The sequence below is a fragment of the Hyperoodon ampullatus genome (genome assembly GCF_949752795.1).
Source record: "Hyperoodon ampullatus genome assembly, chromosome: 7".
NCBI lineage: Eukaryota > Metazoa > Chordata > Mammalia > Artiodactyla > Ziphiidae > Hyperoodon > Hyperoodon ampullatus.
In genome coordinates this window covers 39908626-39936443 of record NC_136920.1, presented here as the reverse complement: position 1 = coordinate 39936443, position 27818 = coordinate 39908626, and the positions used below count along the sequence as shown (strand labels likewise).

Here is a 27818-nt window from a genome sequence, read left to right as displayed (position 1 = left end):
TAAATTATTGCATTTGGGTTTTATCTTGAGAGCAGAGGTTACTGAACCATCAGGGATGTATCGCAAGAAAAGACTGTAATCAGAGGGGCACACAACCCACCAGGATTGAGTGGAGGGGTAAAACTGCTGGCTGACTAGTTAGCTAATTGCCACAGTCCAGGCGGGAATCCCTGAAATAATTCTGGTCTAGAGAGAAGGCAGAGAGGAGAGGAGCACAAGGTAAGAGGTGTGGGATGCCCTGTTTCTCCTATTAACATCTTCCTCAGCAACTGCAATACTATTACCTGGCCTCTGCTCCTGTAAGCAGCAGAGACAGCTCCTGGAAGCTAGGGAGAGACGTTACATGGTGTGGGTGGGTTTGGGGTCCCCAGATCAAGGCTCCGGAGGTCTGCAATTGAGTATACTGGGGTGGGTGAGGAGTGTTACTCAGTGTAGCCTGGTTTAAGAGGTGGGACAGAATCAGCAACATTCTCCCAGAATTACTTTAATCGCCTCCGCTCGGGCAGGTAACAGCCTAGAGGTTTGTGACCACTGGTTGTAATATCTGAGGATGTAGAATCTGTTTTGGCCCTTCTGCTAGTCAACGGAGCCCAGAGCAGCAGCTTGTCGTCCAATCCCAGTGCATGATAGAAGCACTGGGGCTAAGGGAATTCAAGGAGAAAAGTCTGGCCACTTTTCATCTGGAAATACCGCTTAAGAAGAAAAAAATCCTACACAGAACTGATCTGGACTTTGAGGGCAGATCGGGAAACCGATTTCGGCCGGAGTTGGCCTGGTGGGAAGGAAGAGAAAGTCAAATGAAGGAGAAGTGGAGTCTGGCATGAATTAAACCTCGGCAGGGACCAAAACAAGGGAGGCCGTCGCCCTCCTAACTCTCGGGGAGACACGTCAGCTAGAGCTCGGGGCAATTTCAGCTGGCGATCTCCCGGGCCCCGGAGGGGCGGCGGGAGCCTGCAGACGGGCTCTAGGGCCCAGCGGCCAGGCGCTGGGCGGGGGTGAAGTGTAGGGTTACAGTGACGATCCCGGACTACCCTCCCCGCGCGGCGCACGGGGCGCGGGGAGCGCGGGCGGCGGCGGCAGCGCACGGGACGCTCTAGGACCCAGCGGCGGTGGTCCGGTTTGGGGCTGGAGGGGAAGCCTCGGCGTGTCTCCTCTTGCTTGTGAATGGGGCTGCTTGTCGGGCGCCGCTTCCCCAGGCTGCCACACGCCATGCCCGGCGCGCTGCCTGGCCGCCGCCTTCCCCAGCCGCGGCACTGAACTAGCCATGATCGCCTCATGTGGAGGGCAAAGTTGCGGCGGGGAACTTGTGAGTCTGCGGTGAAAGGTAACCCGTCCCCGCTCCGGGCGCAGGGCGGGCGCCTCCGACTCTCCCGCGCAGAGGACCCGGCCGATCGATGCTCCCCGCCCCCTGCCGCTCCGGGTCGGGGGCTCCTCTCCAGGAGTTCGGGGCGGAGATCGGCCCGGCTCCGGAACGACTTGGGCAGCCTTTTTGGTGCTGGGGGCCGGGAGTGCTTGCCACCGGAATCTTGATCTCCCTTACCCATATTGCTTTAAAAAAAGAAAAAAAAAATCAGAACTCTGTTCCCGCGCCACTCTGCAGGCCCCGGATCCGGCCGGCCGGGTCGCAGCGCCGCGCCTCCCCGCGCCCCCTCGAAGACTGGGAGTCGTTTGGCCGTCGTGGCCCGTGGCCTGGGCTGCAGGCGCGCCCTCGCCTTGGGGCTGGCCTTTCCGGAGGGGCGCTGCCATATGGCCGCCCTCTCCGCGACGCGCCGGCGCGCGGCTCTCCGACGGCCGAGGGAGGCGGCGGAAGGGGTGGCCGGTGGCCGCTTCCCTGCGCGCGAGACAAAGGCGCGCACGGTGGCCCGACCGACGCGCCGGACCCCTCCTGTAGCCCCAAAGTCTCGTCTCTGGCGGGTGGGGGCGGAGAAGCGATCGCGCCGCGGACCGCCGGCCTCGGATCGCGTTCTCTGATTGCTTCTTCTTTGTTCTCCCAGGACAAGTTTCTTTGACAGAAACTGGGGAGTTAGATCCAGCTCTCCCTTGCTGTTCGTGTTGCTTCAAAAGAATCTAGTTTCAGGGGGAAAAACATTAAACTTTCCAAGTGGAGGTGGCTCTTCTTGGAATGGGACTTTCGTGGCACTTCGGTCGATGACAGCTGGGCAGAGCGGGGCCCGCGCTGTGGCAGGGTCCGGACGTGCCCCGTGGGCAGCCGGGCTGGAGGACCGGGCGGCGGAACCGACGAGCGCTGGGTCGCACCCACCTCTAGGGCCTCCGCCGCGGCGACCTTTCCAAGTTTCCCTCTTAGGAGCCCAGGCTGAGAATCCGGCTGCCTGCCCGCAGCTCCCGCGCCTCGCCACGCCCTACCCTCTAGTATCTTGATTGGTGGCTGTAAAGACTCTCCCTTTCCATTTTTGTTCGAAGGGTGTTTGCTTCTTTGGCTTCGGCGTCGGTTTCCTGTCCCCGAGTGGCACATGCTTTGGAAAATGCCCGGCTAGTGTGTGGATCACCTGAACTGGGGCTTCAGTAGACGTGGCCCTGATGATGGGCCTCGGAGCCTTTGAGGTTGGGACCGAACATTTTCCGCCCTCGGTCCCCCTCAGTTCCTTTGCCCTGTCCTGATACAGTGCGGACATGGTTGCCCGTTTTCTTCTTCCGAGGCATGTTAGGAGAATCGAGTTTTTGTACTGCTTATAAAGTCCTTGGTGGTGTTGGAGATAGTGGGTCACTAGAGCCATTTATGATCCCGGAAGATGCTTTGGACTACCCCAAACAATAACGTTACTTGCTATAAGCAAATACAACCAGAATAGAGGGATTATTAACAGCTACTATTCCAAAAAATTTCCTTCCTTTTCAGGAAGTGAAAAGTCTGGGCTTGAAATGTTGAATAGTCATTTCTCCCTCTCTGCTTCCAAAACTGGCCAGTGTGTCGCTGCCAAACTAAGATTTCCCCCGGCCGCCCACCACTCCGGGCTGCCCACCACGCCGGGCTGTCCACCACTCCTGGACCCGGCAGCTCTCCGTGGACGTCCGACACAAGTTAAGCATTGGTGTCTCTCTAACTTGCAAGTTCTTGAAGCATCTAGACCAGTGTGACATTTATCTCCCAGGACGCTGCTCTGATCATCATAGTGCATCTACTATAATGCTTTTTATGGAAGCGATGTGGGCACAATCCTTAATACACTTTGAACTGTTCTACAGAGGAGCAAAGGGTTGGAACCCACTGATTGGACCAGAATTAAAAGGAGTAGGGCATAGAGTAGAAGGCTTTAGAGCTGCCTGCCTCCACTCTCCCTGGTGGGCCATGGGGGATGTTTAGTTTCTGGATGGGTATGCTTTGCTTTTGTGAGATACATTTTTCAAGATAAATGAGGAAACCCTTGTGAACTCTGCAAGTGGATAGGAGGAGAGAAGGTGCTCTTAACTCCACTCCCACTCCCTTCTTTTTATTAGTATTTTTAGTTTTTTTAAAAAATGTTTATTTATTTAGCTGCACCGGGTCTTTGTTGCAGGATCCCTGCATTGGGGGCACCGAGTCAACCACTGGACCACCAGGGAAGTCCCCTCTCCCTTCTTTTTAAAATGTACACAAGTCTTGGTCTTTTGGTTCTGTGTGATGGTGGGGGGTGAAGAATACTAATGTACTGACGGGCATGTGGACATCAAAGCATTTAAAAATACATCTGTTCATGCAAGCTAATGGAGGACTTTCGGTTTAAATGAGATTCTAAAGTGCTGTTAGGAAAAGCACAGGAGTGCAGAAATGTGAGTGATTTTCTGGGAAGGCACTCTGCTGATTAGACTTGAGAGTGTCTGCCCTTGGCCAGTTCGTCTGGAGGCTTCTGTTCATAGAGCTCTGCTTTTTTTTTTTTTTAAGTCTACCCCTGTGGAGAAGTGTAGACCCAGGGCCTGGGGGAAAGATGGCCGATCTAATTGAAATTAGATGGCAGTCTGGCTGGTGAGAGTTCTGTTGAAAAGTACAGCCCCTAGGTACCAGTGCTTCATAGCAATTTGTGAAAATGCTTTGAAAATGATAAATCACTGTATAACGTAAAGCTTTTTAAAGAAAAAAATAATGAACGACTTAAAAAACAAGGGAATTGCTAGTGAAAATCGTAAAACTCTGATTTTCCAGGCCAATACATTAAAAAGGAAGTGACTTTGTAAGACCGGTTAGTAGTCCTGATAAGCAAAATTCTCCCAAAGTAACATCCTCACTCCTTCCAAGTAGCTATCTGCATTTTAAATGCATATGGAAGCTTAGATCAGGAAATTCTCTAGTGTTTTGAATAATTTTTCTCCTCCTATTCTTTCATTAATTTTAGTAGGTTCTTATGTCCCAGAATTCACTAGGCAATAGAATACTTGAAAAGCAAGGGGTAACTTGGAGGTCAAGTAAGAGGACATATTTAATTATAAGGTTTGTTGGAAATAGTCTGAGGTTGTTGAGGTTTTTATTTGTTTGCTTAGCGCTTAAACATTTTTTTTTTTATTTTGTTGGTTTGTTTTGTCTTGGAGAGAAGGCAACATTTAAATCTTGGCTATTGTGGGTAGATCCGTACACTACATTTTCTGGAACGGAGGCACGCCTGGGCTTGTGTGTTGGCACCACTCTGAGTTCTTCTCGAACTTGTGAGGCCCTTGGCCTCCATCCTTGCAAAATCTTAGGGTATATTCATTCCAGGCTCTTAGGACCAGACTCCTGGACTCCCAAAGTGTCTCACACATCAGGCATTTTTTCTCCCTTTATTGCGGGGGCTGGGGGAGTAGCTCTAACGTGTTAGGAATTGTATCCCTGTTAAGCCTCTGGAGAATTGCGTTTAACTTAAAAAAAATAATAAAGTCACATGATCCTACTGTGTGTGTTTAAATCTGTGTTTGGGACTTCACTGGCCAGTAGTGCAGCTATGTGTACCTCTTTTCTTGTTTGTTTTGTTTTTATGTAAAATGCCTGTAGCTCACTTGTTTGTTTGTTTAACTTTTAGTTTTGAAATGATTATAACTTTACGGGAAGTTGCAAAAATAGTAGAGAGGTCCCTTGTACCCTTCACCCAATTTCCCCCATTGGTAACATCTCGCATAACCAGAGTACAACAGTAGAACCAGGAAATGGACCTTGGTACGATCCAGACCATATTCAGATTTCACCAGTTTTACATGCAGACACTCGGGTTTGTGTGTGTTATCCTCCTGTGCAATTTTTTTTCACATGTGTAGCTTCCTGTAGCTACCACCACAATCAAGATGCACAGTTATTCTATCACCTCAAAGCTCTGCTTTGTGCCACCCCTTTATGGTCACCCTCCCCTTCCCCCTATTCCATCTCTAAACTGTAGTAACCACTGTGTTCTCCTGTATAATTCTGAGAATATTGCATACATAAAATTATGCAGTATGTGATCTTTATGAGATTAGCTTTTTCACTCAGCGTAATACCCTCAAGATCCACCCAAACTATTGCTTTATCACTAGTTTGTTCCTTTTTATTGCTGAGTAGTATTCCCTGGTGTGGATATACCACAGTTTGCTTAAGCATTTACCCACCGAAAGACACCTGGTTGTTTTCAGTTTTTGGCTCTTACAGTTAAAGATGCTCTGAATGTTCATGTACAGGTTTTGGTGAGGACAAAGTTTTTGTTTCTCTGGAACAGATGCCTAGGATTGGGATTGCTGGGTTTAGGTGTATGTTTAGTTTTTTAAGAAATTGTCAAACTTTTCCAGAGTGTCTACCATTTTACATTCCCACCAGTAATGTGTGCAGTTTCTCTGCATCCTCACCAGCTTTTGTTTATTATTTTAGCTGTCCCAGTACATTTTTTAATCTCATCATGGTTTTAATTTGCATTCCCTAATGGCTAATGATGTTGGACATCTTTTCATGTGCTTATTTGCCATCTGTATATCCTCTGTGGTGAAATGTCTGCTCCTGTCTTGCCGTGTTCTAACTGGATTATTATTATTATTATTTTTTGCCATTGAGCTTTGAGAATTCCTTATATATTCCAGATATGAGTCCTTTGTCAGATATATGGCTTTCGTATATATATATTTCAGTATGTAGCCTGTCTTTTCATTTGCAGGAAAAAAAATTTTAATTTTGCTAATGTCCAATTTATTGATTTTTTTCCTTTTATGGATTGTGCTTTTGGTGTCACATCTAAGAACATTTTGCCTAGGTTAATATTCCAAAGATTTTCTATTTTTTAAAAAAAATTTCATAGTTTTACATTTAATATTCAAATTGTAGTTCACTTTTACCCTCTTAAGAATGTGTATGTCTTGCTGTCCATCTTATAAACCATCTCTTAGGTGTTGATTATGCATTTAGTGCTCTGGAAGCACACGGGTGAATCAGGCATAGTTCCCACTCTCCAGAGCTTGCTATTGGTGAGGTGGTATGTGGACATTCCCAGGTGTTAATATTATGATAGAAGAGAAGAGCATGATGTATTTGGGAGCACAGAGAAGAGAAGCAGCAGGGAGGTCTCACTTTGATCAGGTGGTCAGGGAGGGCTTCCCTGGGCATGTTGCCCAAGCAGGGTGGGAAGAAAATGGGTTCTTGCCTTTGATCTAGTTTTTGGATATTTTACTGGCATGAATTCTTCCGTGTGGGTTACCCTGGTTCTTGAGCACAGGTTGAAGGACTTTGGGTAAACTGAGTGGTTAAGAACTTTTTTGAACAGCACATGGCATAATAGGTTAAAAAAAAAAAAAAGAAAATGCAGTACTTAAAACCGAGTATGAGTAAGGCTGAATTGATTTAAAGTTAGAATATGTGTCAAAATGAAAAAGGCAGTAGTATTTTGGATTGTTTAGGGGCAGATGGACTTAGTTTGCTTCCTGGCCCTGCCACCTCCTTTCTGTGTGATCTCAGGGTGTGTGACCCGTGCAACTTCATGGAGACAGTGGAGACAGTAATGGTTCTTACCTGGTGGAGTTGCATGCAGGTGAAATGAATTGATGCATATATAGCACTTAGCTCAGTGCTGGCACATTCAAAGCATTCAGTAAATGCCTATTATTATCATTAGTAGTAGTAGTAGTAGTAGCAGTAAAATAGCAGAAAGACAAATGGTTTTATAATGTTATGTGTTTTCTCATGTATCTTTTTCTTTGAGAAACTGGAATCCCAGTTCTTACTCATAGAAGCTTGCCTTTTCACACTTGGGAAAACTGTGCTGTATACCAAATACTATTTATTTATTTATTTATTTAAAATTTTATTTTATGTCCTTATAGTTAATTTACAATGTAATGTTAATTTCTTCTGTACAGCAAAGTGATTCAGTTATACATATATATATTCTTTTTCATATTCCTTTCCACTATGGTTTATTACAGGATATTGAATATAGTTCCCTGTGCTATACAGTAGGACCTTGTTGTTTACAAATATTATTTATTGATTGAGGTTAGAAGCTAGGATACTCTATTCACGATCTAGTGCTCCTTATAGAATATACCTTTTCCCTACCTCTAAACCAAGAGTTTCTGAGTAAAGAACAATTTTCTCTCCGCCCTGACCACAGGAGGTGGTAGGAGGTGTGTGCTGTCCTGAGCTAGTTAAGATTTTGGGGTCCTTATTACCCGAGGTACAGTAAGCCAGGGCTGATGTCACTGTGTCCCAAACTTCACTACTGGCAGCTCCCTTTCCTTTCCCTTGATGACTAAGTTGTTTATTTCCCAGAGGAAACGGACTGCGCCTTAGATGTACAGATGTAGAGCAGTGGTTCTTAAACGTGGGTGGACATCGGAATCGTCAAGAGGGCTTATTTAGAACCAGACTGCCGGGCCCCAGCCCCAGGCTTTCTGTTTCAGCAGGTCTTGGATGGGGCCTGAGAATTTGCATTTCTAACAAGTTTCCAGGTGATATTGTCACTGCTGGTTCGGGGACCACACTTTGAGAAGCACTATTTTAGAGCACAGGCCCCTGTAAATTAGATCTAGACTGAGGTACCTTACTCTTTGGAACTGATTCTGTTCATGTTTAATGGTTGAGATCGACATAGATTTGATTTCTGAGGCTCCTAGTTGATGTACATGACTGTATCCTTTCCTCTAATCCCTCTTCCATGCCTTCCCCCTTCCCCACCCTGAGTTTTCCTTCTCTCAGTTGTCTTTTGATCTCTCAGTCCTTGGAAGACATGCCAGGTTATGGTACATGGTGACCATATACCAGCCATATCGCCTTGGCTAATTCATTCACTTAAGTTCTGTAAAATAAATGTGTTTACTAATGCTTATATCCTAAGGTTATGGTGAGGCTTACCTGAGATAATGCATGTTAAAAGGCCGTATAAGAGGGAAAGCATGGTGCAAAATTTGTTTTTTTATTATTTTGAGCGTCCTTGATTTCCCTTTGGAAGAGTGTCCTTGGATTTGGAGGTGGACTGCCTCTCCTGATGCTGAGTTCCACTGCTGCTGGGGGGACTCGGTAAAGATTGCTTAGAAATGTTCAGGGACACTGTGGAGAAGTTACCTGCAGTGGACCGGCAGTTGGGCTAGGGTCTCTGAGGGCTTTCCAAGCTGCGATGTTTTGGAGGCTCATTGATGTGCAGTTGTAATGACCAGAGAAGAGCTCAGGGCTGGAAAAAAAGCTTGAGCAGATGCTGCACTGTTAAGAGAGTCCGCTTCCTCTCAGTGGAGAATTAGAATTCAATGATTTTTTCCTCGCAGCTTAATCTGGCCCCCAGATTTTTCTTTCTTTTTTTTTTTTTTAAGTTCTAGATCTACACCTTCCATGTTAACCACTAGCCACGTGTGGCCATCTAAATTAATGAAAATTAAATGAAACTAAACATTCAGGTCCTCAGTCATACTGGCCACGATTCAAGTGCCTAAGAGCCATATCCATCATTACAGCAAGTTCCACTGGCCAGTGCTATTCTAGAGGGATGCTAGCCCTGTTTGTCTGAAGGCAGCATCATTGGGCTTCATATCGTGGGACCGGGGCATGTTTTTTTTTGCGGTACGCGGGCCTTTTTTTTTGCGGTACGCGGGCCTCTCACTGTTGTGGCCTCTCCCGTTGCGGAGCACAGGCTCCGGACGCGCAGGCTCAGCGGCCATGGCTCACGGGCCCAGCCGCTCTGCGGCATGTGGGATCTTCCCAGACCGGGGCACGAACCCGTGTCCCCTGCATCGGCAGGCGGACTCTCAACCACTGCACCACCAGGGATGTCCCCGGGGCACGTTTTTGAGTGAAATGTACCACTCTTCCCTTGGAAGTCTGGTGTGACTGATGGGGAGAAAATACCACGGGGATACTGCCCTGTCAGCTTGAACCTCACTTTGCCACTTGGCAATTCGGAGGCTCATTTCGTTTGGAAGGTGGGTCAGCAAGGCATCTGGGCATGGAGTTTATCAAGTTAGCAGGCTGTTATCAAGGGGGGTGGTCTACTGTTTCTAGGGGATATTCGAGGCTTTGGTTCAGTTCATGGAATTCTTCCAGGAATCTGGTCCTTGAGAGAAACAAATGGAAATGTTAGGCTGGATTTAGCCCCGAGACCCCCTTCTCCTGGGGAGGATCCAGAGGCGGCCTGGACTCCTCCGCCTTGGGTCGGCTGCCCTGTTGAACCAGCCTTTGTCCGTGTGAGGCTGGGGGCTCACTCGTCTGGTTTGTGGCGCCAGTTTGGGCTTGCTCGGATGCCATTCCGCGCTGCGTCATCCTCATTGTTGCCTCCTTTGAAGGTGTTCTGTAAACTGTCAAGTTCCTTTCCTTACTCGCCCACATCCAGTCAGTCACCAGGTCCTCGCAGTTGACCCTCAGGATGGTTCTTGTATACGTCCCCGCCCTTCACGTGTCTCCACACCCCAACCAGCCGCACTCCTCGTTACCTGGACTCTGTGGGAGCCATGTGACAGGTGTCCCCACTTTGCTGTCTTACACCTCTTCTGATGAGCTCTGTCCTTCCTCCCTCCCTCCCTCCCTCCTTCCCTCCCTCCACCCCTCTCAGGACAGGCAGATCAGGACAAGGATGACAGATGTCATGACTTTCAGGCTCACTCTGCCTCCTCAGTGTGAGGCGGGGCGCACACACACCCTGTAGCCCTGTGCCCGGGAGGAAGGAGGCATCTCCCTTCCAGCTGCTGCTTCTCAGCTGTAAGGGCTGCTCCGGATGGCGTGGCCCAGGAACGGAACCCCTGAGAGCAGGCGTGAGGCAGGCCTTTCCCTTCCTTCCATGAGCTGTGCTCTGAAGGGCTCTGACCACCAAGTTTCTAGTGAGTGAGGCTTTCTATCTGGCAAGTCTGGGGAAAGGAGAGAATGTAAAATTCTCTAGTAAGGCCCTGTTTCCTGAGGGACGGGTCCCTAAAGTCACTGCAACTAGGTTGCTCATCCTGGTGATGTGGGAAAAGTTTGAAAGATGTGAGGGCAATTTGTTCACTCATATGAACTCTGTAATTTATAATCAATCCTCATTTTAGGAATGTTAGGTTTGTTTTCAGTATTGGATATTACAGGCAGTACTTTGTCTTTTACATACTTCTTTGCAAATGTACTAATATATATCTACTATAAATTCCTAGAATGATAACCATAGTATAAGTACATTTTGAATTTTAATAGATATTGCCAAGTTGCCATCCAGAGATTCTTTTTTTTTTTTTTTTTTTTTTGCGGTACGCGGGCCTCTCACTGTTGCGGCCTCTCCCGTTGCGGAGCACAGGCTCCGGACGCGCAGGCTCAGCGGCCATGGCTCATGGGCCCAGCCGCTCCGCGGCGTGTTGGATCTTCCCGGACCAGGGCACGAACCCGTGTCCCCTGCATCGGCAGGCGGACTCTCAACCACTGCGACACCAGGGAAGCTCTCTATTTTTTTTTCCATAAATTCTCCCCAATTAAATTTTGTTAAAATTTTACCATCTGATAGACAAAAGACTTATATTTTAAATTTTTATTTGATTATGAGTGATATTTAGCATCGTTTTACATGTTTATAAACTATCTGTATCTGTTTTCCTGAAAACTTTCTATTTATGTTAAACTTTCGCTTATCCATTTATAAAATCTCCTCATACATTAAAGGATGAGCCATTAATTGTCAAAAAAAAAAAAAAAAAAAAGGATGTGAGGGCAGACAAGAGGGAGTGTCTGGGATCTTTTCTGAGGAATGGGGCAAGGAGGAGGAAGGATAGAAACAGACACCAGGGAATGTGCTTTCTCAGATTTATGGAAACCCGTGGAGGCAGTGGATATTTCTTAGTGCATAGTAGTAAACTCACTGCAGAACACACGTAACCCCACTCTAGTTTCTGAAAGGAGAAATGGACTAATGTTCCTTTATCTGGAAGAGTAAAAGAAAATGTCTTCTGAAATCCCAATAGGCTTAAATGAAGACACCTGGGAAAGTACTGTAACCAGCACAAAACCATTTACGCAAACCTTGAAGATAATGGGGGTGTGAGGTTAGAAGCTGGAGGTTTGTAAAAGGACAGAATCCTGTCAGACTCACCCTTCCCCATGGTAGTGACTGGCCTGGTAGGTCCAAAATGCGTGGCAGCATGAAAAGTGGTGAATAAATTCACTTTAGCTAACTTTTAGATTTGCTCCTGTAAAATACTCATCCAGAAAAAGGAAAGAGTATGTCTGAAAACGTCTACTCCGAAATAGGGATTATCTTAGTCCTGAGTTTAGAGCTAAAATTTCCCAAAATTCTGAAGTTACTTACCTTCAACTTTCTCCAAAATAAATTCCAGGAATATGGAGTGGAAAAAAGTGGAAAGAAATACAAATATTTATACTTTAATGGCATTTGTTAACTGACCAATATCACACTGTAGTTTAGGAACATAAAATGGGCTCTGTGTAATTAAGCTTGCTCATAAAGTGAACAGCTTTTTTTTTTTTTTTTTTTTTTTTTTTTTTTTTTTCCGGTACGCGGGCCTCTCACTGTTGTGGCCTCTCCCGTTCCGGAGCACAGGCTCTGGACGTGTAGGCTCAGCGGCCATGGCTCACGGGCCCAGCCGCTCCGCAGCATGTGGGATCTTCCCGGACCGGAGCACGAACCTGTGTCCCCTGCATCGGCAGGTGGACTCTCAGCCACTGCGCCACCAGGGAAGCCCTGAACAGCTTTTGTAGGATTAAATTTAGTAGTTAGGCAGCAATCACAAATATTCTAATTGAATCTACTCTGAATTAGTTTCAACTTCTCTTAAGGATGGTACATGTTGAACATTTGGGGAGCATGACATTTCTTATTTGGGGACAGAATATAAATTAGGCAAAATTTTGGATACAGAAGCTCTCACTGCTCAATAAAAATCTGTTGACTTACTAACTCTGGACTGTGCAAGTCAATACTGAGGTGGAGAGTTTGGTGAGGATACAGTAAAAGGATATAGTTCCTCCATTTGACATTTGAGGGTCTCTCACGTGCGTGGAACTGAACTCGGTGTGGGGTGTATGTCCTTTGCACCTATGGAACTTATATTCTAAAAGGAATGTAATGTTAGAAAACAGAAGGCAGATGAACTGGTTTATTCCACTCTGAGAAACGAAGGCCAAGAAACGATTAATAACTGCCTTTCAAGTATTCTGTCTTCACTGTGGACTGCGTAAGAGGAAATGTGTTGAAATGACAGATATCGTGACTTCTAGAAGCATGGAAGAGTTCCCTGCCAGGGAGCTTGGGAGGGTATGGAGGACACAGATGCAACCAGGGAATTACTAGATGTGTGAGTGTGACTTAGTGGAGGACACTCAGTAGAGATGATGGAAGGTGGGCCTAATGGGCCAGTTGTGATGTGTTCATCTGTGGAGCTGAATGGTTAAGACTCCAGAACTGCAAACGTGGAGTCACTTCCCACTGGTGCCACTCACTGTCTTTGTCACCTTGGGCAAATTACTTAACCTCTCTGTTAAGTAGTTTCCTCATATGTTAAATAGGGATAATAGTAACACCTACCTCAAAAGATCATTGTAAGAATTTATGTGTATTATGTGAGTTAAAATATGTAAAGTGCTAGGAACAGTATCTGACACATTAAAAGAGTCATGTGTTAGTTATCACCCATGTTCCATTGCTGTGCAACAAATTGCCTCATCCTACTGGCTTCAAACACTCATTTATTCTGCTTCCAGATTCTGTGGGTCTGGACTTCAGACGGGGATGAGATGGTTTGTTTCTGCTCCAATGTGCTGGGAGGAGGCTGGGGGTGACTGGATGGTTTGGGATTGGGTTATCTGGAGGCTCCTTCATTCACCTGTCTGGCATCAGGGCTGGGATGCACTTGAAGGCTAGGTCTGCAGACTGGAGCTCCTGCAAGTGGCCTTTCCTCACAGCACCAAGCTAGTCAGAATTCTCACGTGGTGGCTCAGAGCTCCAGATGTGAGTATCCCAGCAAACAAGAAAGAAACTGCCCTGCCTTTTATGGTCTGATCTTGGAAGTCACCTAGGGTCACTTCTGTCGTTCTTTATTGGGCATTGCACTTAAAAGCTTGCCAAAATCCAAGGGAAGAGGAGTTCATCTTTCTACAGGAGTGTCAAGGAATTTGCAGACGTGTATTAAACTGCTAAAGTCATCAGAAGAATCATGTCGCCAATATTAAGATGAAGTATTAACAGTTGAGCACACAGTAAATCCTCAGCATTTGGACCACCTAGAGAATGTATTGTTCTGAAGATGTGAATTTTCTGTGTAGTTAAAGCTAAATGTGGCAGTTTTTCTGCAAGATTGATTCCCACCCCAACTCCGCCCCTCCACTCCCTCAGCTCTTGCCTTATGTAACTTTTTCTTGATGGTTCAGAATCATCATTATAAACACCAATTAACGTGATGTGTTGTTTGACTTGAGGGTGGGGGGAGAAGGGTATATAGATAATAGAAATATTTGCTGACAGTGATTCTCATTTTTTAAATATAAGCACCACAGTTACCTTCCAAGAGGATGCTTTTCTACCCATTGTTGAAATAGGATAGTAACTAAAATAGGTAGTAACTGAAGGTGCAAAATGATGATAGAATCAGTGTAAAAATTCACATACATGTTCTGTGTGCAAGAGGTACTGGGTGATACACTTGAAAGCCCTATGCTGATGACGTTTCCCATTTCTTAAAGATTTGGACTGTGAGAGCCCTGGACACTTACTAGGTGGAAGTTGATCAGCATCCACAGAACAGACCAGAGTCATCAGCACTGCAGAGCAGTTCAGTGATAGAACATGCTCTGGATTGAGTTCTGAAAAAGTCATCTTGTTTAAAAAAGTGTTCGAATTGGCAGACTTCTTTTCATTGGCTCTATGTAACTTTCTAATGCCCTCGACTTAACTTGCAGCCTTAAAGACCTCCATGGCCTTTTACTTCAGCTCTTTTTCACTAAGAACTGCTCTTAGAGGAATCATCCAAAGATAGCTCAGAACCTTCACATAAATCAGCTGCTTTCTGAGTCTGATAGGGTGGCTAAATCAGTATTGTCCTGGTCTTTTATTTTTGCTTTTTAAAAATTTCTTTCCTCTTTCTTTTTTCCTGCCCTCCCCCTTTAAAAAATCATAATCATATTTTAAGTCATACTTTAAAAATCATGATCCTTGGTTTTTCATTTTTGGTCTCCCTGGAGAAAGTGACAGCCAGTCTGAGAACTAGAAGTGGGTAGGAACAGTGCAGGTCTTAGACCTGAAGAATGCCATTTGTTGAAAAGGGACATGGAGCCCTGGAGGACTGGCAGGAAGCTCAGGTGGCTGGCATCGTGACCGACAAGGACCAGATCAGATTCAGTAGGTTCTCCCAGATGAGGGAGGGGAGCCATTGGTAAACCACCAGGTGGGGCATGTGTCAGGGAGTCGTATGAGACGTTCTATGGCGACAGCACGGGTTATGTCTACATTCACCTTTCAATTTTCTCTTTGATTTGAGTGAGTTGTTCTATCTGGGAAGACCAGTGGAAAATTAGTGCTAGTTATACACCACTGTTTGCAAAATCTGCCTTATTTCATCATATAGAAAAAGGATTTAGGAATCTGTGATCTGTTGTTTGCTCATCCATTTAAGAAGTTAAGAAGAAAACAACCCTCAGGCTCTTAATTCTGGTTATCACCTAGAAATCTCCACTGAACTAAACTCAAGCCTCATCAATATAGCAGTGAAATCTGCTCACATTGATGACGTTTGTGTTGATTCAGACCTGAGATTCAGATCTCCAGAAATGTTACATTATGTTCGGGTCACATTGATTCAGGCATTTTTTTCAGAGAAATTATTGTAAATCAGTTTTGAGACCCTTGACTTGGAGGAATTAGTCAGTTACTTGTTGCACTGGGCATTAGAGGAAATGTTCTAGTGGGTCTTTGTAGTCAACTGATATGTTATACATCTTGAAGCGAGGTCAGCCATTTTTATTCTTTGATTTTTCATTTTATTGGCCAGTTATAAGACTTACTGCTTGGGGATGAAAATAGGCTTTTAGTTGCCACCTGTGTTATGATCCTGAAGGACTAGGCTTTCAGGATCATAGGTAGTAAAGGGTCAGTTTTTTCCTCCATTGACAGTGAAAGGGATGGACTCACTGCAGGAGATGCAGAGAAGAGATTTGGAGTTCACACCTTGACCTCCATCCTGTTATACCACCGGTGGATTGAAAGAAAAGTCATGGAACACAGGTGCCAAGGAGAGGAGGGTTTTTAAAATTATTTGCAATTCTCAACACAAAGGACAAATCTGCCTCTCCCCCCCCCTCCTCGACTCCAAATAACTACTCTATTGTCCTTCTGTCTGAAGGTGGAGCCTCCGGAGCAGCTGAGGGTGTTCAGGTTAGCTTCTGGTTCCTAACACCTTCTCCAGGTCCACCTAGGCTCCTGTGTGCCAGGGTGGCCAGACAGGTTAGGAGTTTTGGAGAGCTTTTGGATGACACCATGTATTCTTTTATTTTGGTTTTTGATAGTAGGACCACAACATTATGCTTATTTTCTGAGGAATTGTGTGTTGTAAGATGTCCCTTATTCCAAATTCTTGGAAAATTGAAAATGTAACTTTAGTCTTGTTTGTCAGTCAGCTGAATAGTCTGACCTAAAACACTCTAAAAGCCTTCATCTCTGGTTTGCTTGAGCATCTTGCTGCTGTTCCTAAAAAGCTCACTGATTGGATCCTCTCTTGAAAGTGAAGTTTATGGCGATGATTCTTTCTTTTGTGGTTTTGCTTTTATTTTATTTTTTAATTAAAAAATTTTATATTCTTTTCCATTATGGTTTATTACAGGATAGTGACTATAGTTCTCTGTGCTATACAGTAGGACCTTGTTGTTTGTCCATTCTATGTATAATAGTTTGCATCTGCTAGTCCCAAACTCCCACTCCAGCCTTCCCCCATCTCCCCCTTGGCAACCACAAGTCTGTTTTCTATGTCTGTGAGTCTGTTTCTGTTTCGTAAATAAGTTCATTTGTGTCATATTTAATTCCACACATAAGTGATATCATATGGTATTTGTCTTTCTCTTTCTGATTTACTTCACTTAGTATGATAATTTCTAGGTCCATCCAACAGCCTTGATTCTTGTTCCATTTCCCCATTCTCATAAAAAGAAGCTAAAATGTATTGAGCACTTACTGTGTGCTGGAACATTGCTCATAGCCCTTGCCATTGTCTCAGTTAAGCTTTGTAACAGTCCTATGTAGTAGGTCCTATTATCCCCATTTCTTGGTAAGGTAATGGGAACCAAGAAGTTAACTCATTTGTTCCAGTTCACATAGCTAATAAATGGTAGAGCCTGGATTCTTACATTGTTTAAGAAACAAATTTGTCAAGACAGAACAAAAAGCATGGCACATCCTTCCTTTCCGTTCAGTGGGTATTTTCTCCTCTGTTGTTTTTATTCTTTAAATTTTTCTAATACTCAAGTCTTTTGGCTTGACAGCCTCATTTTTTCTCTTCAGTCATCATGTCTTAACATCCTTCCCTTTGTCCAAAGATTGCCTGACTTCCTGCCAGGCAAGTTATTACATTTTCTTTTCTCCCCACCTCCTAATAGCAATCTCACGGAGGCTTTTTGCCAATCAAATGTCAGTGTTGATTTTTATTCCCTTTTATAAGAATTCCTCAAGGGCAAAGAAGATGCATTCCTATGCAGGTGTTTTCTAGAGGGGCTGCTCTCTCTCTTCAGATGCATTTTCTGTAATCAACAGGATCGTTCTTCTGACAGAGTTCAAGCAGCGCTTTGCATCAAAGGGCCTCTGTACGTCTTCTCTGTATGTCTCACCAGCTTTTGGGGGCTGTGGGCATCTTCCTTTGCCTGGGCAGAGAGGTAAATCATTTTCAAGTATGACTGGTTTGCAACCTTTTTCATCTTAAAATTCTCCTTAAGTTTCACATTTTTTGCTGGAAAAGGCTATAGAACATAGAACAGTGTTTCTCAAAGTGTGGCTTGTGGAACCCTGGGGGCTTCTGAGACCTAAAAGTTATCTTCTTAATAATACTAAGACATGCGCCTTTTTCACTGTATTGACATTTGTACTGATGGTCCAAAAGCAAAAGTGGGTAAAACTGCAGGTGGGTCCACATGAATCAAGGCAGTGGCCCCCGACTGTACTAGAAGTCAGGCTGCTTCTCACCAGCACACAATATAAAAAGCCAGTTTCACTTAAGAATGTTCTTGTTGAAGCAGTACAAATGATCAATTCTGTTAAATCTCCAACCTCAAGTACATCTGTTTAGTGTCTTGTGTGACGAAGTGGGAAGTACACATAAAGTGCTGCTGCAGCAAACTGAGGAGGAGCCCTTGTGTGACAAGCACTTGAATCGTGACCTTAATAGCAGCTTTTCTTAGTTTTAGTTGAAAGAACAATTGACAAACTATGGTTATTCTGAGTTAGATATTTGATAGCTGTTTTCTCAAAAGTGAATAAAGGGTGACTGTTATGTCAAGAAAATCAATGGACAGTATTTGTTACCAATGATAAAACTCAAGTTTTCAAGTGAAAATTAGAATCTTGGAAAACTTGGATTTGCCACCATGAGCTTGACAACTTCCTAATACGTAAAAGACTTTTTGATGGTTGCGATCTGTGTTGTCGTAACAAATGTGATTTTGTCAATTTTGTCGATATTGCTTACTTGAAATATTTCCATGTATGGAAGATTTTGCATAGTTCAGTGAACGATTATTTTCCCAATGACCAATGTATTATGTTAGGAAATCCTGCACTGGTAAAGAAAAGTCCCTTCAAAGTGAAAGATGGACCAGTAGACTTTAACGTAATAAAATATAGAGGAATATCCAAGAAAAGGTTTGTTTTTAAATTTACTGATTTTTTATTGGAGTATAGTTGATTTATAATGTTTTGTTAGTTTCAGGTGTATAGCAAAGTGATTCAGTTATATGTATATATATTATATATATGTGTATATATATAATATATATATTCTTTTTCAGATTCTTTTCCCATATAGGTTATTACAAGATATTGAATATAGTTCCCTGTGCTGTACAGTAAGTCCTTGTTGTTTATCTGTTTTATATATATTAGTGTGTATATGCTACTCCCAATCTCCTAATTTATCCCTCCCCTCCACCTTTCCTCTTTGGTAACCATAAGTTTGTTTTCTATGTCTGTGAGTCTGTTTCTGTTTTGTAAATAAGTTCATTCATATCACTTTTTTTAGATTCTACAATAAGTGTTATCAGATGATATTTGTCTTTCTCTGTGTGACTTACTTCATTTAGTATGACTTACTTCTAGGTCCATCCATGTTGCTACAAAGGGCATCATTTCATTCTTTTTTATGGCTGAGTAATACTCCATTGTATATGTATACCACATTTCTTTATCCATTCATCCAACATTTAGGTTGCTTCCACGTCTTGGCGATTGTAAATAGTGCTGCAGTGAACACTGGGGTGCATGTATCTTTTCAAATTATGGTTTTCTCCAGATATATGCCCAGGAGTGGGATTGCTGGATCATATGGTAGCTCTATTTTTAGTTTATTAAGGAACCTCCATACTGTTCTCTATATTGGCTGTACCAATTTACATTCCCATCAACAATGTAGGAGGGTTCCCTTTTCTCCACACCCTCTCCAGCATTTACTGTTTGTAGATTTTTTGATGATGGCCATTCTGACCAGTGTGAGGTGATACCTCATTGTAGTTTTGATTTGCATTTCTCTAATAAATAGTGATGATGAGCATCTTTTCATGTGCTTTTTGGTCATCCTTATGTCTTCTTTGTAGAAATGTCTATTTATATCTTCTGCCCATTTCTTGATTGGGTTTTTTGTTGTTTTGATATTGAGCTGCATGAGCTGTTTGTATATTTTGGAGATTAATCCCTTGTTGGTTGCTTCGTTTGCAAATATTTTCTCCCATTCTGTGGGATATCTTTTAGTTTTGTTTATGGTTTGCTTTGCTGAGCAAAAGCTTTTAAGTTTAATTAGGTCCCATTTGTTTATTTTTGTGTGACCCAGAGCATGACATTCCTGCTTTTTGTTTAGGAAAAAAGGAGATAGTGAAACCTAATTCTCAGAGATGTGAGAATTATCTGAGATAATGTTTGTGTATCATGTCGTGCTCAGTAATGTTGCTTTCTTTGCCTTCCTTCCCTATAATTAGATAGCTGCTTGTTTTACATGACTTGCTGGCATAGTTGGCCCTGTGATTTCTCAGTTTCAGATTTAGAAGTATTTATCATATAATATGGTAGGCAGTTTCCCAGGCATTTTCTCATCATGTTGAATTAGATGTATTTTTTTGTATGATCACTTTTTTATTGTATCTTTATAACAATATTTTAGATGTAGCTGAAATAGTCATATTCCCTTACCAGTCATTTGGGTTAGCTATTATGAAATATAGGGCACTAAAACTATTGACTTCAAATCTGAATTTATTAAAAAGTAACACATTTATGCAAAGGATTTTTCACTTTAAAGGAGTCAATGCAGATTGGTTGGCTGGTTGGTTTTAGGAAAAGCTCTCTCCTTTAATTGTTCATCATTGTTTGGATTCTTCACATCTAACATGTTTTGGCTTAAAATGTGATTGATTTATAAAGTTTCAGTTTACCACAACTTTTCAGTTCATGTGTTGTATAAGATCTTATATGGCAGAGAAGTACAAGCTTCCCAAACCTGACTCTGCATTCAAATCAACTGTGAAGCATAGCCAAAAACTTCCTTTCTGGTCCGTACTTGTGGAGATCCCAATGTTACAGGTCTGACATGGGGGCTTGGAGGTGACATTTTAACATGTTTCATGAGTAACTTTGACACACCACAGGTTTAGGATTCACTGTTAAAGCGGAGACGCCATCATGAAAATAATATGTGGCCAAATGGAAGGGATGGGAAGGTTGGTTTCATCAACTGCCTTGGTGTTCTGGTGATTGGCAGGTGGTGTGCTCTTATTACTCTAAGCTTTTATAAGAAATAACACAAATCTGCCTCATATATACTGGCATTTATGCAGGCATGTATGGAGGGAAGGAAACTTTCCCAGAGCCTTTCTTTCCCCATTATCCACAAGCAAGGACATTTCATTAAAACTCCTCTAATATTAATATAAGAAATTAGGCAGGAAAAGAGGACTTAGAATTAAGTGTGCATTGCAGTCCCGCTCCTGGGTATATATCTGAAAAAACCAAAAATACTAATTCAAAAAGATACATGCACCCCAGTGTTCGTAGCAGCATTATTTACAATTGCCAAGATATGGAAGCAACCTCAGTGTCCATCAACAGGTGAGTGGATAAAGAAGATGTGGTAAATATGCATCTACAGACACACACAATGGAATACTACCCAGCCATAAAAAAGAATGAAATTTTGCCATTCGCAGCAACATGGACGGACTTGGAGGGTATTACGCTAAGTGAAATAAGTCAGACAATGACAAACACTGTATGATATTGCTTACATATGGAATCTAAAAAATACAAGAAACTAGTGAATATAACATAAAAGAAGCAGACTCAACAGATATAGAGAACAAACTAGTGGTTACCAGTGGGGAGGGGGAAGGGGGGAGGGGCAATGTAGGGGCAGGGGATTAAGAGGTACAAACTATTAGGTATAAAATAAGGTGCAAGGTTATATTGTACAACACCTGGAATATAGCCAATATTTTATAATAACTATAAATGAAGTATAACCTTTACAAATTGTGAATCACTATATTGTATACCTATAACTTATATAATATTTTCCATAAACTATACTTCAATTAAAAAAATTAAGTGTGCATGATTGGGGGATCTTTGGAAGGCAGAGTAGCATAGTAAAAAGAGCTTTGCTGTTGGAAGGGCTTAGGAGCTGTGCTGCTGGCTAGTTTTGTGACTCTGGACGTGACTTTACCACCGTGAGTCTGGTATCCCTGTCTGTACAATGGGAATAGGGTGATAATTAAATACAATAATTTTTATATCATCCCTGCACTTAATAGGCCCTCAGTAAACGGTAGCTCCTGCTATTATTGATTATACTCTTCTTACTAAAGGGGTGTTTAATTTCTTGGGGAATATTGGTTGCTTTAAATTATGTAGCTCATCCGTGAGCCAATACTGACTTATGAGGTGGGCGGGGTGATAAGAAGAAATGTACTTGCCTCTCCAGAGTCCCAGTCCCTGTGAAACGCTGCAGCCTGGCAGACCTCTCAGTGTCACTAAGCTGCAACAGCATGCTCTCTTAGGATCCGGAAGGCTGTAGGGTCCTAAGATCCTCGCGTCTGAACTGTTCCTCTCTCTGCAGTGTGGGTGAGAGGGAGCTTTGAGGAGCACAGCTGTGCATTCATGTTGTCACTTTAAGTCTTGGGGTTTATTTTAAGGCTCTTCATCCTGTTTGTTTTCCTTTGTTCCCAAAACATTAAGTACTTACTGTCTGCAAACAGTGATAGAAACACGTTTGAGCAATGGAGCTTACCTGCTGGTAATAATTTTTTTTCCTCACTGGGAACAAAATGTGAGCCAGGGCGCCTGAAAGAATGCCTTTGTGGTCCTGAGATAAGTATAAACAAATTGGGCATGTTTAAAGATTATTTAAGTTTCAGTTATTAAATTAATATAGGGCTTATTTATTAAAACTGATCCGAGTAAATAAGGTCTAGAGTTCTATTATACAGCATAGTGCCTAGAGCTAACAATGCTGTATTGTATACTGAAAATTTGCTAAGAGGATAGATTAAGATCTTACCCCCCCCCCACACACACACACACATACAAATAATAGAGGGGGTGGGAGAAAACTTTGGGACGTGATGGATATGTCTGTGACCTTGATGGTGGTGATGGTTTTACGGTGTATGCTTATCCCCAAACTCATCGATCTGTATACATTAAATATGTACAGCTTTTTATGTGTTAATCATACCTTAATAAAGTAGTTTAAAAGAAAAAACTTACCTGAGGAAAGGAATCTCTGAAGTCCAGGTACTTTTAGTTTTAGCTAAGTTAAACACCAAATACATCAACATGAAATATGAATTGTGATATTATGTGTACTTGAGTCAAGATATTTATGTAGCCTTTGGATGTGATAGTAAAACCCAAATTTAAAAAATGATTTCCTCTTGGTAGATAGGGTCCTTTTACCATGGACGCTCTCATTGTATACTCCCTGTGACTCTGGGTGGTGGGACTGCAATGACTCCTTTTATTTATTTATCTTTTTAACGGTGCATGAGTGGATACCCTTAGAGGTCTCCTGACTGCACCAGCTCTCAGACATGTGAGGAAGCAGAAACCAAGGGTTGTATTTAGCACACAGTCCCAGGGCTCTGGGACCTGCTGTGGGTGTTGAGTGGGACCAAAGAGCCCCTTTCTCTAAATGTGAATTTGTGTTTAAGCTACAAAATCCCTGTGATGTTGTTACCTCTAACATGTACAAAGCCCCTGCAGGATTTGGATCACAGCATCCTTGTAATTAACCTGTTTTAGCACTAGATGGCTTTCTCCCTTTTTTTTTCCCCCACTAGCTTTTACCAAGCCTTGGTCTCCTGAGTAGATTGAAAGAGACAACTCGCCTTTGAGTTAAGCTCTGTAGAATTAAGAATATGTTTGTAATTGGTTATTTTAAAATGTATCTTAATTCCATTAATGTGTATTTATTGAGTGACCATTATGTGCTAGAAACTGCCAGGGACTGTGAACATATGCAGATGGGTCATTGATTCAATAAATATGTACTGAGCACTTACTTTGATCTTATTCCTGCTGGAAACTGGAGATACAAGAGGTGAATAAGGCAAGATCCTTGCTGTTAATCAACTTATAAGTTACTGGGGAGAGAAAAAAACTAAAAAAATTAAATACACAGGCAATGTAATATATTGCGGCATAAATATACATGAAATGTGATGGGAATGCAGGTGAGTGGCATATACAAAATTGGGGGAGGAGGGGTAGATGACTTCCTGGAGGAAGTGGCACTAGAGGAGGGCTTCCAGAGACATTTGGTTAGTCAGGGTATATATTTTAGCATTTAGTGTGTGCCGAAGTAAGAGTTTCCTTGATCCGTATAGGGAGAAAGGCCCTCCAGATGGAGGAAACTTTGGGGGAACTGCAAGTATTTCTCTAGGTTTTGTGCAAAGGATATTTGGGGCAATAGACATGAGTTGCTATAATTCAAGGCAGGTTGTGCTAAGTCATGTAGTACTTACCATACAGTGCTGTGTTCTTAGAATAGGGGTCAGAACAATTAAATTTTTTTGTAAAGTAAGTCTCTGTATCTATAAGAAGTTCTTTTTTAAAAAAATTTTATTGAAGTATAGTTGATTTACAATGTTGTGTTAGTTTCAGGTGTACAGCAAAGTGATTCAGTTATACATAAATGTATATATTATTTCTTTACATTCTCTCCCATTATAGATTATTACAAGATATTGAGTATAGTTCCCTGTGCTATACAGTAGATCCTTGTTGTTTATCTATTTTATATATAGTAGTATATATATTTTAATCCCAAACTCATAATTTATCCCTCCCCCACCCCCTTTGGTAACTGTAAGTTTGTTTTCTATGTCTGTGAGTCTATTTCTGTTTTGTAAATAAGTTCATATGTATAATTTTTTTAGATTCCACATATAGGCCTATGACATATGTCTATCAGAAGTCCTTGATTGTAAGCAGTGCAAAGTAACTTTGGCTAACTTAAGCAAAAGAAGAATTTATTGGAAGTACATTGGGCAGCTCACATGTTAATGGGAAGGCTCAGAAAATGAGCAGGAACCTAGGTGAAGATATACCGGCAACTCAGGCAGGGGTAGGCTACTTGTCTTGTGATGATGGTGGCTACCATGGATACCACTGTTGCTTCTGGACTCCTGGGGGTACTGTTACCATAGATACTTTATCAGCATCCTTTGTTTCTGTGTCATTTCCTCAAGATTCAAAGTCTTTGGTTGGAATATCAGTTGACTGGGCCTCGGTCCTCCTAACTGCTAGAACAGGGAGGGGACCTTGTGGCTTCTGTAATGGGAGGTAGACCCAGCTTCCAAGGCTCACACAGTGAGTTCAGGGTTCTCCAACACTATTAGTATTTAATTAGAGGTGATTGACTATCAGGGATATGATAGGTAGTAGTTGAAAGTTGAACCACCTAATTCTAAATTATTTTGCATTTCTGTAGTGTTATGAAAATAACGTACTAGTGCTTTTATTTATTTATTTTTATTAAAGTACAATTGATTTACAATGTTGTGTTAGTTTCTGGTGTACCTCAAAGTGATTCAGTTATACATACATGAATGTATATATTCTTTTTCATATTCTCTTCTATTATGGTTTATTATAGGATATTGAATATAGTTCCCTGTACTATACAGTAGGACCTCATTGTTTATCTATTTTATATATAGTAGCGTGTATCTGATAATCCCAAACCCTTAATTTATCCCTCCCCCACCCTCTTTCTTAGTTTAGATGTCATATGGTGTTTGCCTTTCTCTTTCTGACTTCATTTAGTATGATAATCTCTAGGTCCACCCATGTTGCTGCAAATGGCATTATTTCATTCCTTTTTATGGCTGAGTAGTATTCCATTGTATATATGTACCACATCTTCTTTATCCATTCACCTGTTGATGGACACTTACGTTGCTTCCATGTCTTGGCTATTGTAGGTAGTGTTGCTATGAGCATTGGGGTGCTTGTATCTTTTCGAATTAGAGTTTTCTCTGGATATATGCCCAGGAGTGGGATTGGTGGATCATACGATAACTCTATAGGCTTTTAAGACTAAATACTGGATTCTGGGTCTGCAGATACAGCTTCATTCTCCTCCTTACCCATACCCAAGCACCAATGAAGTCTCCATTGCTTAAAGAGACCAAACACTTTGGTGACTCAGCCCCTATGCTTCACCTTTACCTTTTTGGGCTTATCTTTCCTCACTAGCACCCTCTCTTCACCCTGAAGCAGATTAACATCCTCCTCCTTTTTTCCACTTCAGCTCCGGAGTCTCTTTCTCCTTGTCGTTTTAGCTCTGAATCACCTCTGTCAATCATCAGGTAGTAAAGAATTACTCCTGAGCCTTCAAAGCTTTGTGTCCCTTTAATAGAGCACTTACTCTGAGATGAAGTTTGGATAGTTGGTGCCTGTTGTCTCCAGAATGGAATCAAAATATCTTAAGGCTAAGGGAGGTCTTACTCATTTCTTTGTTATTTATAGCTCACATCACAGGGCCCTGTTAAACTCAATTGTTACTTTAAAGGTTAAGCATACTTTCTGTATTTTGGTCCACACTGATACTATCTCAGAGATATTTTTAAATAAGCATTACAAAGTTAAACTTCACACAACTTTAAAGGTATTCATCACAAATTGCACTTTGAGAGAGTCTAAGTTAAATAGGTGTATTTATTTTTCTTGTTTTCTACAATGGATGGATTATCCCAGGAACTTCAAATTGAAGTTCCATGCCCAGGAAGACCACATCTGTAGAGGCTGGGAATTTTAGAAATCTTCCCCACTCCCACCTCCTCCCCACACCCCCCATCTTAGGTTTCAAATAATGGTTACTTGGGAGAAAGGGAGTGAGAAGGTGTATTCAGGTGTGTGCCTTCAGTTTAGTGTTGGAGATCCCTGTTTGCTTTTTCAGTGTGTGTGCTGCGTGCAGGTGTTCATAGAGGGGGTGCCAGGACCTGTCTGCTTCCTTCAGGCCTCAGGTTCAAGAGTATGACTTGGCGACCCTAGGGAGGGAGCTTGGCTTCACATGAGGGCCTGTGAACAGACTACCCCTTATTTTTCAGGTACTGTCGTGGAGTCTCCACGCTCCCTTTAAAAACATTGTTTCTAGGGCATCTGTCTGCCTGAGCAGAGTATTCTACTCCCCGGAGAAACCTCCAGTTCTGCCAGAATCCGAAGGCTTGGCTTGGTTGCTTACATTTAACTTTGAGGCTGCTGGCGCACTCAGTAAATTCCTTAGCTCTTTGAAAAGGAAGGTAGAAGCCACAGAATTGTTTTGTTGCTTGTGGTTAAAATCTCTGTTATAAGGTTAGAGGAGGTTATTCTAATCTTGACAGTGGAATTGTGTTTTTTTTTTGTTTGTTTTTGTTTTTTTGTGGTACGCAGACCTCTCACTGTTGTGGCCTCTCCTGTTGCGGAGCACAGGCTCCGGACGCGGAGGCTCAGCGGCCATGGCTCACGGGCCCAGGCGCTCCGCGGCATGTGGGATCCTCCCGGACCGGGGCACGAACCCGTGTCCCCTGCATCGGCAGGTGGGCTCTCAACCACTGCGCCACCAGGGAAGCCCAGTGGAATTGTTTTTAAAGGCATTAGGTGGTTTTGGCTTACAGAGAGCTGGCAGAAAGTCTTGCACTTGGGTGCAGTGACACCTGGGAGTTTTTTCGCAGTGAGTGAAGGCCCCAGAGCATCACTGCCAGCTGCAAAGGGGAGAGCGAGTGCTTCCTCATCTTAGAGACCTGAGAGGGCCAGAGAATCATCGGGAACTCTCAGAGACTGGCTTTGAGGGGAGCCTCTCATTAAACTTGGTAGTGGCATCATCCCAGAGGATATGCCAAGTTCTCCATCCGTCAGCAAGTAGTAAGGGAACATATACTTTATACAGAAAGTAGCAAGTACCCATATGGTGCCTTGTCTTCAAGCTTCACTAGGGCACTGGCACCAGCATATATATATATATATATTTATTTATTTATTTGTTCTTTGAAGTATAGTTGATTTACAATGTTGTGTTTAATTTCTGCTGTATAGCAAAGTGACTCAGTTATACATATGTATATTCTTTTTCATATTCTTTTCTGTTATGGTTTATCATAGGATATTGAATATAGTTCCCTGTGCTATACAGTAGGACCTTGTTTATTCGTCCTATATGTCATAGTTTGCATCTGCTAATACCAAACTCCCAGCCCATCCCTCCCCCATCGCCCCTTCCCCTTGGCAGCCACTAGTCTGTTCTGTATATCCGTGAGTCTGTTTTTGTTGTTTAGATATGTGCATCTACTTAATGGCTGAGTAGTATGCCATTGTATATGTGTACCCCATCTTCTTTATCCATTCATCTGGCGATGGTCATTTAGGTTGTTTCCATCTCTTGGCTATTGTGAATAGTGCTGCTGTGAACATAGGGATGCATGTATCTTTTCGAATTAGAGTTTTGTCTGGGTATATGCCCAGAAGTGGGATTGTTGGATGCACCAGCCTATATTAAGTGACTACTGCAGACTACTAGGCAGTTGATGTTTAAGTGCTCAGTTGTGCGCTTTCGATCATAATTACCGTGGCCATTGGGGGAAGGCAGGCCACTGTAGGGGAGGTAACCTGAAGAGGTAAATGTATTGGGATGAACTTGAGAGGACTTGGGGAGGGCAGTGTGCAGCTAGAGGATGGCATTCCCAGCAGGGCCTTGGAGAATGAGGGTGGCATGTTCACAGGATG

The 27818-nt window shown here is 42.8% G+C and overlaps 1 protein-coding gene across 2 annotated transcripts in view; it reads left to right on the top strand.

The window, feature by feature from the left end:
- Window positions 1-1275: 1275 nt before the first annotated feature.
- AMOTL1 (angiomotin like 1) overlaps window positions 1276-27818 on the top strand; it is a gene marked incomplete at its 5' end in the record, with an annotated part of 103159 nt that continues 76616 nt past the window's right edge. For both annotated transcript variants that reach the window (XM_079707397.1, XM_079707396.1), the window contains one exon: window positions 1276-1324. In XM_079707397.1, coding sequence (XP_079563523.1) covers window positions 1276-1324 — 49 coding nt within the window. The remainder of the gene's footprint in view (window positions 1325-27818) is intronic.